The sequence below is a fragment of the Bolinopsis microptera genome, chromosome 11 (genome assembly GCF_026151205.1).
Source record: "Bolinopsis microptera isolate Bmic1 chromosome 11, MBARI_Bmic_1.0, whole genome shotgun sequence".
NCBI classification, from domain to species: domain Eukaryota; kingdom Metazoa; phylum Ctenophora; class Tentaculata; order Lobata; family Bolinopsidae; genus Bolinopsis; species Bolinopsis microptera.
In genome coordinates this window covers 13,201,700-13,218,089 of record NC_087082.1, presented here as the reverse complement: position 1 = coordinate 13,218,089, position 16,390 = coordinate 13,201,700, and the positions used below count along the sequence as shown (strand labels likewise).

The window sequence follows — 16,390 nt, the reverse complement described above, 5'->3', positions numbered from 1 at the left end:
TCTCTGTAGTTCTATTGCCAGAGTATCAAAGTTAGATTTATTACCATCGATATTTTGAAATAATAATGATGAGTACTCGTTCATTTGGTTGCAAAATGTTTTATTAAATTCTTTAACACTATATGGGTTACAGTTATTGAGTAATCGGTTGATGTTTACAAGTGTTTCATCAATGTCAGTACTATTATTTTCAGAGTCAGTATCTTCATATATAAACGGATTGTAACGAGTACTTGCTAAGTGTACACAGTTAGGGCAGTAAAAATCTTCATATATTTTGTTTGTACTGGATTTAGTATAGCATTTATGGTGCATAGCACAGTCACACCTACAACATTCAGCAATGAATTGGCCAATGGAAATGAATTTTGTACAGACAGGGCATACCTCTTTGGTTAATTTATTCATGGGTACGGTACGTAACCTTCCCCTTGTTGAGTCGCAGCAGCAGCAGGAGAGGAACCACCCATCGTCTGGGAGTATAAGCGACTGTCAACTTTATCCGATCTCTTCTTCCTTCTATCAGTCCCTCCATTCATCCTTAAAAGTATTGTATCACGTATAAGAACCCCCAGTTTTGCTGTACCACTCCAATTGAGGTGTAAATAGTCCGGTCTCTGGTTTCGTCCAATGTTCCTAGAGAATTGCTGGCTTAGGAGCCCAGCCTCATCACAGAACATGTCAAAACCAGGTACCAAAGTCACACCAAAGTTGGAATGAAGCAGCTCCTTAAAAATTAATCCATTATAATGTACAACTTTCCGATTTAGCTCAACGAGTTTGGTTGGCAGCAGCGGACACACAAATATATTCGCTTTGGGGTTAAGCGCTTGGATCATTTCTACTTTCTGAACAAATGGTGTAAAAACATTGTTCTTTATATCAGCGGTATTTTTGATCTCAGGTTTCCTGATATCATTTATACCACACATCAAGAGAACATTCCTGTATCCACATGAAACTGTAGGATTTATATCCCCCACTACCGGAGCAAAATACTGTTTTCCGGGGAGCCACTGCCCAAATGATTTTTTGGGGTCCAGCCCAAATTTGAGACCACCAGTATAAAACTACGATTTTTGTAAAACTAATGCAGCTCTAACTTCTACACCTAGCATTCTGATGCTAACTGGACTGATGTCTGTCAATTTTTTGACTGATCCAAATCTCATAAATTTTCCATTTGGGGCAGTAAAAAGCCCAGCCCAGTCCGTGGAATATTTATAAAACAATTGATCACATGCGTGGTATCTTGGATGCAATTAGTGCTGACTGTTAAGTGTTAAGTGTTAACTGGGTTCAGAAGCGGTCACATGGTTGTATGGATATACCAGCATGTCAATCAACGCTAGTCGTAACTCATTGCAGCCAAGATGCCATTGCCGTGATGCGTTTACCATCATGATCATGCCATACGTAGTCTGCGGAATGATGTACTATTTTGTTTTCCTTAATGATTTTGAGTTGATTATTCGAATTTTGACTCTACAAAATTGTGATTCTTTAATGTCTCCGTTGTGAATGAACAATGACCAATCATGGTGAGGCTCAATTTACAACTTTTTAATTTTGGCTTTACTTTGACAAAAAATTGGGTAATCTTCCATAGTTGATCCCAAAATCCGAACTCCCAACGCATCCAAACATCTGTTTTTGTGTGTTAAAATGCTTGCAGGTAGTTGTCTGCCCTTTTGGTGAATTGTTATACATTTTTTGTTTCTGTAAAATGTGCTAAAAATTAAATTTCTTGTTTCATTGAACAATAGCAATCTTTATATCTCAACAAATTGTATATTATTGGATAATTCAGGTACTTTTATCCATTTGAGAATATTTTGACCCCTGTAGTAAGTCCATACATCTATAATACTGGATGGGGCCTACTATAATACATTTTACCCTGATTGATGATACACATTATATGGATTGTTTATGCCCATCAATGTATATAATAATGCACCAATCATATTTTAAATTGTAATAAGTAACTGAACTATGTTATGTCCATGAATAGCCCTGCTACCCAGTAAGAATAGAGAGATTAGCTTTGGTTTTCAACAAAAACGTGTGTAGCTCCTTTATATGAGTGACGAAGACGCAATGCAAAGTGACTCCCCTCAAAACTTGAGAAATCGCAAAAAAGACAGGGTAGGCTGTTTGATTGAATTTCCTGTTTTAAAGGCCCAGGTTTACAGCATTGAGAATGTTTTTATCTTAAGAAAAGTGTGGAAATTTTTGAGAATGATCCAGTTGTGGAGTTTCTGGTCACTAAAATTCTTGAGATTCTGTGTGGAATTAATCCTTCCTTCATATAGTAATGAGTCATGTGCAATTTTATGTGGCAGTGCTGGCAATAACTTGATCAATTGATTAGCTGTACAATGTACTCACAGCTACCTTCTAAGGAGGAGGACGAAGATAGCGCACCAACACCGGCTCCACCTCAACCACCCTCCAACAAGTTAGTTTCTTTCTTAATCTGTTGACATAATAAAGAGGATCTTGGTAACCCGAGTCAATTAAAAAGTATTTATATTGTCAAACATTTCATGATATGATAATTGTTAAAACCACATTTTTATGAGTATTCTTGATTATTAAATTAAGTAGAGCATGAATGTGAAGCTCGATATGATTTATAAAATATTGCATAATTGAATTATAATTTATTTGACTAACACAGTGCAGTACAAACTTTAGCATAGCACCTGAAATTTGAGAATCAGCCAGTGTGCAGTGGAAACAAAAATTCGTTACACTATCTGGCTGCATGATAAGAAGAATCTAGAATCCCAGTGTACATGATTCAGGGACAAATAATAAAATGTTGATCTGAATAAACATTAATTGAGTTAATTTGTTATATTACCGGTTATCTGCTTAGGTGGAAGAATGCCTGGACGAGATTCCTGTTTTCTATTCCTATGATCGGGGGTTTTATACTAATTTTATGGCTGGGGCCCTTCTATGTGGCACTACTGGTATGTTATTAATTCACGGGTCACTTGATAATTTGAACGAATTGTTATGTTGAACTAATTTCTGCCATCCTATCTTTTGATGATTTTACATGTGTTTTCGTTAAGGATATCTACCGATATTTGTAATCTTATCTGACTCCAAATGGTTTGGTAATTGAAACCGGATATTGTTTATATATCATAACATATGCTTTACGAGACTATATGTTACACTCTTCTAATATAAGGTTGTTAGTTTACAAGTGAAGAGTTTCCACGAGCTGATGGTGATCGGGCACAGCAAATACTCCTCCCTCGAACTCCCTTGGTATCGAGTTCTCAACTGGTAAGTTTTAATTTGGGCTAATGTTATGATTGGGCACAACAATTACTCAATTACTCCTCAATTACTCCTCAATTAGTCAATTACTCCTCGGTAAGTGTTTAAATCTCATTGTTTTGATAATTGTTAACGAAATTCTACCTGGTACATACTGGTTAGTGTCCAGACACTAGCCAAGCATGAACAGATAGGCTAATTTGATAAGTGATGAATGAGCGCCTTGCCAATACCACTTCTTGTAACAAGTAGTGTAGAAAAGTGTAACAGCTGTATTAGTCCGTGCCAAATCAAGCAACAATATTGTGCGAAAAATCAGACATTTACTATCACTTGATAAACACAGAAACCGTCGTGAAGTTGTAAATTACACATGTTACACATTCTAACATTACACATTATTGTATGTGTTAGTATTTTGTAAAGTAAAGTAACAAAATTAAAATAAAGCTGAGTTATTTAAGTAAATATTTATATTAATATAATATATTATTTATTTAAATTTAAAAACTTTTCAGGTACTTTCTGGGGGTGGCTAACTACTTTTTCTTTGGAGAAAGTCTCACTTCCTACTTTAGAAATCTCTTTATTGGCGAGGTTAGTTTGTTTATATAATATACGTGTGTGCAGTGTGCAGTGTGCTTTTATCTCAATAAAAGTATACACTGAATAAAATACATATAATATATTAATTATTATGATATGTATTTTATTCAGTACACACTTCTATTGAGATAAAAGCAAACACTTTTATCAGTACATGCTAGTTTCTGAGCTTTAACAAAAGTGAATTTCAAAGTAAAACATGATAGTTTGATAAATTTGTAGTTAACATTTATATTCGTATAAAATTTATATACTATTATCTATATAATATATTCTCATGCATGACATTGAGTAATGGCTAAGTGAAGAGTTGAATTACCGATTGTAAGAGTTGAAAATGTCTAAAACTGATTACATGAATATCCGTTGTGGAGATAATAGTGTTACTTTCAATAAAATAGCACTAGATATGAATTAGAGAGCTAAACCTTTATACCCGAGGCGATAAATTACATAGTTCGAGAGAGGTGGAATTAGGCAACATATCAGTGGGCCAGATCTGTGTAGACATGAACTTAACTAAAGCTAATGATCTAGTAATGATAGGGTTTTTGACGTAACGTCACGTCACGTGGTGTGACGTCACGTGTTGTGACGTCATACCACGTGACGTCATACCACCTTTACTAATGCCTCGCTGTTACATTGGGCCGTGTGGTTACACATCCTGGTATATAATATCAGCTGGGTACGGTGATAATGGAAGTTAGACATAATTCTACCAAAACAAGCTAACCTGCAATACGCAGCACTGAATTTAATTACAGTTTATTTCTAGCAGATTTCATTCACGTAATAGTGAGAAAACACTCTTTACACATAATAATACAATTGAAACTATCAGAACTAGTGAACAAACGATTGGTTTCATGACACAGATGAAACACTGCAATACCAATCATCTATTGTTTCAATTGTAATTGTTCTCCTGCTAGTTGAACAATGTGTGGGAATTTAAAACAACCTCTAATTTAAATTACAGTAAAACCCCGGTTCACGGTACACTTTGGGGGAAAGAAAAGTACTAGTACAGCAAATCGGTTTACACAGAAGTAGGTATTATTATATTATATCAGAATGCCATGTTGTAATAAACACTTTTATTTGACACACTCCCTTTTCAGGACTACCTAAACAAGCTGGCGAACTATCACCGCTTCATCTCTTACTGGCTCTACTTAGGAGGTGAGTTATGAGTTTTGTAAGCAGAGTTACTAGCTTATTATCTTTACATTCTCCCCTCTACATTGAAGAATGTGTAGTGTGGTCAGGTGTGGTTTATTAACTAGTTCACGTGCCCAAGTGCCCACGTGCTCACCGTGTTTTACACCTCTAATAATTGTACAATGACACCACGTGACAGGATCTCCTCACACAATACTGAGTCATATACAATACCTAGTCACTATATAACGTGAGATTCTGTAGAAGTCCAGCTATTAATTAAAACATGTGCGCGGTTGCACTCGACAGTAAACAGGAGCTGTGTGTTTGTGTGTGTGTTTGTGTGTGTGTGTGTGTGTGTGTGTGTGTGTGTGTGTGTGTGTGTGTGTGTGTGTGTGTGTGTGTGTGTGTGTGTGTGTGTGTGTGTGTGTGTGTGTGTGTGTGTGTGTGTGTGTGTGTGTGTGTGTGTGTGTGTGTGTGTGTGTGTGTGTGTGTGTGTGTGTGTGTGTGTGTGTGTGTGTGTGTGTGTGTGTGTGTGTGTGTGTGTGTGTGTGTGTGTGTGTGTGTGTGTGTGTGTGTGTGTGTGTGTGTGTGTGTGTGTGTGTGTGTGTGTGTGTGTGTGTGTGTGTGTGTGTGTGTGTGTGTGTGTGTGTGTGTGTGTGTGTGTGTGTGTGTGTGTGTGTGTGTGTGTGTGTGTGTGTGTGTGTGTGTGTGTGTGTGTGTGTGTGTGTGTGTGTGTGTGTGTGTGTGTGTGTGTGTGTGTGTGTGTGTGTGTGTGTGTGTGTGTGTGTGTGTGTGTGTGTGTGTGTGTGTGTGTGTGTGTGTGTGTGTGTGTGTGTGTGTGTGTGTGTGTGTGTGTGTGTGTGTGTGTGTGTGTGTGTGTGTGTGTGTGTGTGTGTGTGTGTGTGTGTGTGTGTGTGTGTGTGTGTGTGTGTGTGTGTGTGTGTGTGTGTGTGTGTGTGTGTGTGTGTGTGTGTGTGTGTGTGTGTCGGCAGGTCTAATAATCAATAATCTACAGAGCTTGACTGGCATTAAGCTGGAAAAATATGATGGAATGTACGCGGAATTTGTAGTTACATTCCATAATATATTAGTGCACAATAACTGTAGCTCTTTCTTCCTGCAACTTCCCTGGTCCACTGTGTGTACCACTACTGCGTGTATCATGGTTGTGTAACGGGTGGCCGACAACTGAACCCAATTGAACATAATTCCCACTTACCAATCAGCTTAATTGGTTAGGGTTAGGGTTAGGGTTAGGGTTGGGGTTGGGGTTGGGGTTAGGGTTAGGGTTAGGGTTAGGGTTAGGGTTAGGATTAGAGTTAGGGTTAATCTAAATGTCTTAATTGGGTTCAGTTGTCCGGTAGCCTGTGTAACACACTTCACTCAATATTCATATCAATAACAATAATACTAGCTATCTTATCATATCTGTCACACATTTAAGTTATATTATTGTTACACTGAGTTTTAATCTCTATTAAGTTTAAACATAATTAATTGATTGTGATTTTTGTATAACGTAAATGTATCATTATATTCTTTTCTTCAGGTTTTATTGTGTTTGTTCTGAGTTTGAGAAAGAAGAAGTACACTGTCCAGTTTACCTTGGTAAGTTATTAAATATTAGGATTACTAAAGTAACCTAAAGTAAGTAATTAGTAAATAATAATGAAGTGTTACCATAGTGACCAACTAATTAACTATTGCAACCATGATAACCAATGTAGATTACCACTATAATATATGTAACATTATTGTAAACTCTATCCACGTGGGTATTGGGTAATGATGGAGTATCAGAACTAGCTTGTTTTGACACGTGACAAGGATTAACCAATCAGCTTGCAGCATTGCTGTCACGTGTCAAAAGAAACTTGTAACGTTAGAGCTACTTATGTTGCTGCTGAAACGTTCGACTAAATAATTGCAGCTCCGCGACCTGGAAAGTTTACGAGGATACTGTTTCAAGTGATCATTGTAGACGGCCATAATGTAGTGTACATATATCACCTCTAAATTAGACTATATGATACATTGTGTGGTGTGACGTCATGTCACGTGGTGTGACGTTATGTCACATGGTGTGGCAGACTGTACATTCTGTATACAATATAAACCGATAATGTGGTGCACGGAATTAACACGTTTTCAAGCAGTGCGGCAAGTAAGAATTCTATACTAGTTAGTGTAGGCAGGATACTACGCTACCTTAGTGATGTATATTATGCTAGCTAGTGTATCAGTGACGTCACAACTTACCCTGTTACGTGTTCTATGCTACGTTAGTGACGTCATTGTTAAGAGAGTGACGTCATTGTTAAGAGGGTATTGTGTTAATTCTGAAATACAGATATATATTATAGATAGACTGTCAGCTGTAGTAAGTGGTAGTGTTCTATATTACAGTTACTACTCGAGCGAGGGACTCCATAAGTCAATAAACTGAAATCCATAGACCCCTTTACAAATTATTCGTCACTGATTGGATAATAGGTGATATGATTTCTGAGGAAGCCAGATAAGAGGCGTACTTTATGGTCTGTGGTCAGTTTTATTTTCGTTAGTTAGAACTTAGATAGGAAGTTGTGTTTAATTGCCAAATAATCATGATCTTTGTATAACATCAATACCATCAATATTACAACTCGGTTATCGTAACCACTGACCCCTTTATCTTCATCAATGAGTTAGTATTGCTGAATATGATACTTGTTTTGTTGAAATGTATTAAACTGGTTTTTTATGTCTTATTTTGGTATATCAGTTCGGCTGGACGCACTTAGTGTTAATGCTAGTGGTGGTGTCCTCTACACTGATCGTACAGAACATGTTTAACGGAACCTATTGGTAAGAAGTGCACTTGTCTCCCTGGTGCCAGTGTGCATCGCCTCCCCCATTTATTGTCAGTGTCTTGTCAGTGTTACAGTGTGATATATTAAGTGTATACATTCTACTGTTCTTTTGATCTGGATTCAAACTGGATAATTTGCATTTGTTGCATAGTAAGAATTGAGAGCGACATCTCTTTTGTCAGTAAAGTTGTAAATATATGCACGTCAAGCTGGGAATGTATGATTATTCTAACACTATAACTGATATTTTATGCGAATTATAATGTGATATAAAAATGTGTCGTTAGTTAGTAAACTAGGGGTAGTTTTAGTTTTATAAGTTGTAGTTTAGTTTATAATGTATAAAACTTGTGTAGCAGTGCTCTCTCATGATTGTGATGCAGTAATAACAATACTATGTTGTATAACACAACACCTGTATACTGTATAGTGTACACTGTCAACAGTATAAGCCTGATTTTTGCCAAAGCTTATATCCAAAAATCAAGGGACGAGCAGAATAGGGTTGCACTATATTGCATTGCCCTGTGTTCCACTCTGCTACACTGGTTTGCACTGTGTTGCGCCGTATTGCACTGTGTTGCGCCGTATTGCACTGTGTGCGCCGTATTGCACTGTGTTGCACTCGATTGCAACGTAAAGTGCCGTATTGCACTGGGTTGTACTCGATTGCAATTTGAAGTGTCGCATTGCACTGTGTTGCACTCGATTGCAATGTGAAGTGCCGTATTGCACCGGGTTGCACTCGATTGCAATGTGAAGTGCCGTATTGCACCGGGTTGCACTCGATTGCAATGTGAAGTGCCGTATTGCACCGGGTTGCACTCGATTGCAATGTGAAGTGCCGTATTGCAATGCGAAGTGCCTTATTGCACTGTGTTGTACTCGATTGCAATGTGAAGTGCCGTATTGCACCGGGTTGCACTCGATTGCAATGTGAAGTGCCGTATTGCAATGTGAAGTACTGTATTGCAATTTGCACTGTGTTATATTGTGCTCCACAGTGTTGTGATGTGTAATATTCTCAGTTCGGGTGGACGCACATAGTGCTGTTGTGCTGTGTCGTACAATCTCATCTTATCATACAGAACTGCTTTGAGGGGCTCTACTGGTTTGTAGCTCACATCTCTTTTATTGTGCATACCACACTAGATACCACAAATCATATACGTCACTGCATATCAAATACTGAATTACTAATCGTTGCTGGGCAGCTCAGTGGCAAGATCCGAACTTTTCTAGCGAAAGTTTTCACTCTCACAATCCCCGATTTGTCTTTTTACTAACTCGGTCAGTTGAAGCTTAGGATGTATGAGTCATGACACCGTATTGAAGCTTGGTTGCCAGCCTAGCCATATTTTAATTGGAAACCGTGATTGAGACTTAAACGGCTGGTTGCAAACGTGCAGTGAGGCCTTGGTTCGCATTTAGATTTAAATAGCAGGAACCCGTATAACCCTAAAATGGTGTCAAGACTCAAGAGACTAAAACAATTATACCTGTTTAATTCGCGTTTTTGACACCACTTGGGGGTCCAAATTTTGGGCTCTAAAACTCCTATTTCTTGGCCTATTTTTTATTTTTTCATGCTGATTTAGAGGCCATTAAAGCATTTGGCCCAGTCAAAAAAGTTTCAGTTTTATATCTTTTACGGCTTTACGGTTTTTGCGGAACGTCGTGTTAAAGTCTGATGCCGTGGTGTCAGTAAAATGGTACGGATCCATATATTATATCGTCTCGCTTTATATATAGTAAGATTATACATATTAATCCTGTACTCTACCAGTCACCTGAAATTAACACAGCTTTGTAGCCGGTTAATATTCTGATAGGCGATGTACTAAGGCAAATTAATATTATCTGGTAGTCTTGTAGCAGGGCAGCACTGAGATTTGAACCCACAACCTCTTGATTGTGAAACAAAGGATCTAGCTACTGAGCTACCTGGTCATATCACTGTGATTCTTCTAATTAATTTGCATGGATTGAGAAGCTGAGTTTTAAAGAATTCATAATTGTCTAACATTATTATATCACACTTAATACATGTTTGAATATATTATATTATGTGTGATACGATTGCTGCATGAAATGATAGCACATGTGTTTTTACATTGCATGTTAATGATTTTTATTATGTATAACTTTACGAGTGTACTACATTATTACATGTAATTAGTATAATTCATAACATGACATTACATGTTTTGATAGCTCGCACTAATGTCTACCAAGACACATTGCTGATTAGATTAAGGTAAGTAAATTACATAGTTTATTAATTAAGCTAACTCATTCCACCGCCCAGGCTACTTTACCCTGCGTCCATGGTTATCTGTAATGATATAATGGCTTATTTCTTTGGATTCTGCTTCGGAAAGACACCCCTAATAAAGGTAAGGAAATAATATGTGCGTGTACCATGCCAGTGGCGTAACGAAGGGCCCCACTGACCCCGCTGTGCGGGGGGGGGGGGGGGGGGGGCAAATCGTCGTTTGAATGTGGGACAATTTCGAAAACTTAACTAAAGTACTAGTAGCAAAGCTGCGCGTTTTGCTCTAGATACACGCTTTTTTAGAGATTTTACTGGCGTATCCTCTAAAATCACCTAATTTGTTCAATTTTAGGGAGGGGCACCAAAAGGAGAGGGGGCACCAACAGGGGGGGGGGGGCGCTTTTTCGGGGGGGGGGGGGGGGGGGGGGGGGGGGGGCGCCAACAGGCAACGTTACGCCACTGGCGTGTACTGTAACCATGGTTACCTGGTGTGTGTACTGACCAGTTGTTAACTATACATGCTATGTTCTAGAACATTCCTGACGTATAAGATATTTGTCGAAGTGATATTGTGTTGCTTTTATATATTATGGTATATAGTACAATATTAATATATGTTAAGAAATCATACCATTACTTATGATCTCTAGAAATAGATTTCGCATTACGCATATTTTTAGTTTTTGTGAGGGCTTCTGTTGCTAATGGGTACTCTGAAAGTTCTAGAAGCTTTAAAGTGTTCATATTGGTAGAAGTGTCGTAGCGTTTCTACATAGTTATCCCTCTCTAATATCATTAATTAAGAGATGGCCTGCGTGTGCTTTATAAAGACTATATAATATTATATCTTGTGTTATATACCATATAGATATTAGTTTCTGATGCGATATTCCTGCGCTCTTATGTTCTAGTATTGTCTATTAAATACTAACATGACATAATATCACATTATGTTATCATATTGTATATAGTTTTATGTTGTAATACATTTCAATTTTCAGCTGTCACCTAAGAAGACGTGGGAAGGTTTTATCGGCGGGTTCTTTGCTACAATGGTGTTTGGAGTTCTTGTTTCAAAAACGATGTACCAGTTTAAACATCTTATATGCCCTGTCGAGGTAATTACCAATTAGTTTCTTAATTAAACCTAATTGATTCGCAAAAATACAGTGGTTCTGTCAAGGTGTAAACGTGGTGTCACTTTTAGAATTACTATGATGATAATATGTAAACGGCAAATAAACGCACAGTGTAGTAATTTAAAGTGTAACAAATGTCTGCCAATTATCCATTTTACAGTTCTGCTATTCCTGCTTATACTTCCAATACTCTTATCTAATTAAATAAAATTAAATAGCTTGTTCCATTTTCAAATTACTAACTATTGTTCCAATCTTATTCCAACTCTGACAACAAAATGTTGATAATCATGGCAAACAAACGAATTTAACCCGGCAACTGTGTGTTCTCCATGAAATGGTGGCAGACTGCCTTCCTCCTCGATGACAATTCTCCTCAATAAGCCATGACAAACTTAAAAGTTGGAGATCTGAGAAAATTCCAGTGAATAACAATTTATGAAGATAAAGCTTTTGGTATATACGACCAAGTTACTCTTCAAATGCCACCAAATTTGATTACAAGTTACAAACTAGTTTCATATGGCTTTACGATGTATAGTTAAATATTTGAGCTTATGTAATGTGACGCCTCGTGTTAAAATAGGGTGCGTTGTTTGGCAAAGCAAGTTAGAACTAATAGTGGCAGTGTATTATTCTTTGTAAGCGGCGGCGCATTTAAAGTGGCCTACTTTCACTGCGCATTGCGCGCGCGTTTATATTATATATATATTTTATAATATAATTTAATTTAACGCGCGCATTACATTTCATTTTCGATCCGCACCGCTCGCTATAATGTATGAGCTATCGATCTAATATGTTAAAGCAAGCTAGACCGTCCTGCTCTGGTAAACTGAATTGTTTCGATTAACGATGCAATATAATACTTCGATCTAATTACTGCGACCTACAATTATATCTAACTATTGTTCACATTGAAGCAGATCCGTGTTACATACTCTAGACTGTTCATTTCATACGGTATTGAGCATTGACAGTATAACTGCCGAGCAATACAATTGTAAAGAACCAGTGAAACTTCTGTTCTTTGTGCAGGGCCCAGGCTAGGGTTGCAAGCCCACTAAACACCTCAGTACTGATCCATCACAAAGCTTACTTGATACTAAGTAACTAAGACATTATACATACGCTAACAATAACATACCAATGTTTCTTTGTTGAGTCATTATTATACTCAATAAGAATATTACATACTACAGAGTTTATTATTTTAGCCCCTTATTCCACTCTATAAGGAGTAACTTTTCCCTGTTTGGCGGTGATAGGAGTAAAAAATAAACACGTCACCATAAATTACAAGTTAAGCCAGCAATTAACCCAGTTAGTGAATGTAGGAACTGAATTCCTGTTAAAATAAATTGTTTACACGCGCACTAAAGACAGTACATTTCAGTATGATGGCTCAGCTCTGGTAATCAGCAACTGTGACCCAGGTTACGTCTTCAACCAGCAAACATTCGACCTTCCTCTGGGAATTCAGGGACTCCTGTCGCTGGTGATTACAATTTACAAAGCTCCTCTTAAGACCACGTGATAGTTTGTATTCTGTAGTTATTAAATACTAGAATTCTTAACAGCCTGATTCAAAGTGAATAGTCACGTGACACATTTCATCTCAAGTTGTGGTAGTACCAGGCTGTAATAATACACCCTTCCCGTGCAATTGGATAGTGAACTCAAGTTCTTATCAATATCCTCAGTTTGGTGTCTCTTGGAACACCGTCTCCTTCCGTCCTATACACTTCCATGGAGCTGTGATGGCCATGTTCGCTTCCCTCATTGCACCTTTCGGAGGGTTCTTCGCTAGCGGCTTCAAAAGAGCTTTTAAACTCAAGGTAACAATTTTCAGTGATAATATGTAGAATTTAGCGATCATTAATGAATTGCAGTTAGTGATGAAGGGAAACATATAGGGATAATTATTATGACAATTTTTGTACTTTGATCAATCATGAATGATGATGATAATCTTTCGACTTCGTCAGGATTTCGGAGATCTTATTCCGGGACACGGAGGTGTTATTGACAGGATGGACTGCCAATTCCTGATGGGCACATTCGTCTTTGTCTACTACTTCAGCTTCATAAAGTTAGTTTTTGCTGTTCTTATTATAACCTACTCCCCGTGTAACTGATGAATCGCCCAACGGGCCTTGAAACTGTCAGTGTTATGATGTATCACTTCATCTGACTTAATTTTCTAGAAGTAATGATCTATGATAAGTCACATTTCTTGCACAAAACGAGCTAATTAATTACAAATTTGGTGAAAAAGAAGGGATCGAGGTACCTGCTCTAGTATAGAGAGGCACGGTGTAGAGAGGTTTAGCTACAGGTTTAGCTAGAGTTTTAGAGGTTTAGCTAACTAAATATGGACCTTATTTCAGGAGTGTGAGCGTAAACAGCGTGATCCAGATAATTCATGGAATGTCAGGTGAAAGTCAGCTAGAACTCCACAAGACACTCGGAGACTTGCTCGCTACCAGAGGCCTCCTATAACCACAAGACACTCGGAGACTTGCTCGCCACAAGAGGCCTCCTTTAACCGTGGTGTTGTCATGGTTACAAGAAGTAGACTCTACTGACGCCTTAGCAACTTTATCTAAATTAAATTTGAGACACGTTTAAACTTCAGTTTGTGTCACGTGTGTAGTTGTTTTAAGCCGTGTTAAGAGAAGAATTTCTGTCACGTGCCCGGTTTTTGCTCTCAGTTTAAGTTTAGCAAATAGAAACTATAGTAACTAGTAACTATAGTAACTATAGTAACTATAGTAACTATAGTAACTATAGTAACTATAGTAACTATAGTAACTATAGTAACTAGTAACTATAGTAACAAGTAACTATAGTAACAAGTAACTAGTAACCATAGTAACTAGTAACCATAGTAACTAGTAACTATAGTAACTAGTAACTATAGTAACTAGTAACTATAGTAACTAGTAATTATAGTAACTAGTAACTATAGTAACTATAGTAACTAGTAACTATAGTAAATATAGTAACTAGTAACTATAGTAACTATAGTAACTAGTAACCATCCGTACTATTACAATATAAATGTGTCTTTGTATTCCCCCGTATGTATGCCGCATATTTAGCATATTTTATATGCTTAATATTTGTTAACCTGTCGATAGCCAGTCTAATTTGAGTAACGAAGTTGAATTTATTTAGAGTGGCCCAGAATATTCACGAACTTTCAGGGTCCAGAATAAGTGAGCAGTGGGCACTCTGTTGTGATCCCCATCCTGCGTGTAGACCATGACTATACGTTAATTCTGGGGTCACTCTTACTTTCCTCTCGCAGACAAAACGATATTATCAACTTGTATTATTATAAACGTGTGTTGGGCTATATGTGTTGCCATTGTGTACTTTGTTCGCTCAAACCTTTTATATTTGCAAGGCTACAAAACGAGGAGGCTATGATTTGTGCTAGGTTATTATTTTACCAGTACATACTACATACTTAATTAATTAGTTAATTAGTTAATTTGATAGTACCCCTGTTACATATTGCAGGATTATTCAGCAAGGTTTTTGTGGGTTTTATTAAGTAAGCAGTTAATACAAGTTTGTTTTAATGTGAAATATTGCAATTAGTACCACAGTGGTGTTACTGCATCTCGCTAAGGGCGCTAACTAAATCGCCCCCTAAAAATTGTCACATTTCATACCTTGACTGTTCCCCCAGTCTTGAAAACCAAAAATGCGTTTGATTTAGATAGTCAAGATAAGAGTATTGGTAATGTTTTCTTATTTAGAATTATATAGCGAGAAATCTTCTAAACCCTCAGTGAGTTAGTGTCAGGTTTTATAAATGACCTGAAAACTTAATGAGTTTAATTTAACTATTAACTGCATCATAAATAAACAGTAATATTGTACAATGTCCCATATTTAACCTGTGTTAAATGTTAAGTTATATTTATATTTTGCTTAAACTTTAAAAAGTGTTTGACTTATTATTGTTAATAGTTTTAAGCTCGTTAGTCCAATACTATCCACAGAATCTTACCGAGTGTGTCCTATGTTTTATTTTATAACCTCCGAAGTCCGAACTGCTCCAAAATAACTTAAACTAAATTAACGGGTATAATTATCACAAATAACTATAGTCAAGTCGTGTCGAGTTACTTTGGTTATCTCTGTTACACAGTACACACCTGTAGCCTGTAGTGTGTAGTAGTAACACTAACAGTAGGGTGCCATGTCACTTGTTCATTAATGAAACCTAAATTAGTTTGGCGTATTTCTCAAACTGCAATTACTGCAGTTCTTTGTGTTAAACATGCCTTTTGTCCAAACGTGATGTGAAGTCGGATATGAGGTGATATGAGGTCGGATATATGATATAGCTAAGCCTAAAGATCATTATTGAACCTGCAGTAAACCTCGTGATATGGGCACGTGAAAATATAGGTTTACTATTATTGGACGGCGCATTATTTGCTAATCTTTAAGTTTGCCTGGCACGCCATTCAGTCTCAAGTCTGCGCAGCGCTCTTTTCATTTCTTGCCATCCGTGCACGTGAGAGAATCGAACAATAAACTAGCAAGCTAGATAATACTATTATATTAGATAATACTATATATATTATATATACACGTTGCTTGACTCTTGTGTGCACGCCGGCCGCGCGGTGCGGCAATAAAAGTTATAAATAGACCTGACATTCTTTTGTCAAACATAATTTCTGCAAACAAAACATGACGACAAAAAGATAGAATAGGCTTTAAGCTTTTGATCCTGCTATTGTTTGCTACACATTGTATACCGCGCAAAAAGAGTTATACAGCGTGTGTCAAGCCATTATTGATCGCTCGCCCAAATTTTAAGAAAATTATTGTAAAAAGTCTAAGGTATGAAAGTAATCTAGTTCGATCTAATTCTATATTTTGGACGCTGATTCTGAATCACCCCCATGACCAATGACGTATATGTAGTATTTAGTAGGGTAAAATGCTTCGCTGGAGAGTTATGGGCAAAACACTGTTTTTGTCACGTGACAGGCTAGGCTATATAGTAAAACTAAAACACGAAT

General features: G+C 37.2%; 1 protein-coding gene across 4 annotated transcripts; it reads left to right on the top strand.

Moving 5' to 3' along the window:
- The first annotated feature begins 1,983 nt into the window (after positions 1-1,983).
- LOC134823465 (phosphatidate cytidylyltransferase 2-like) lies at positions 1,984-15,298 on the top strand. 4 transcript variants are annotated; one of them, XM_063834929.1, is made up of 14 exons: positions 1,984-2,148; positions 2,394-2,461; positions 2,885-2,981; positions 3,209-3,306; positions 3,819-3,897; positions 5,031-5,091; positions 6,623-6,681; positions 8,954-9,036; positions 10,234-10,321; positions 11,202-11,318; positions 12,736-12,837; positions 13,043-13,177; positions 13,328-13,431; positions 13,730-15,298. In XM_063834929.1, the coding sequence occupies exons 1-14, from the start codon at positions 2,083-2,085 to the stop codon at positions 13,839-13,841; spliced, it is 1,269 nt and encodes a 422-aa protein (XP_063690999.1). In that variant the 5' UTR covers positions 1,984-2,082; the 3' UTR covers positions 13,842-15,298. The 4 variants fall into 4 exon arrangements, with proteins under 4 accessions (XP_063690999.1, XP_063691001.1, XP_063691002.1 ...); XM_063834931.1 differs by having other exon boundaries at positions 2,003-2,148; positions 2,406-2,461; XM_063834932.1 differs by lacking the exon at positions 8,954-9,036 and adding an exon at positions 7,838-7,920 and having other exon boundaries at positions 2,014-2,148; positions 2,406-2,461.
- Positions 15,299-16,390: the final 1,092 nt, after the last annotated feature.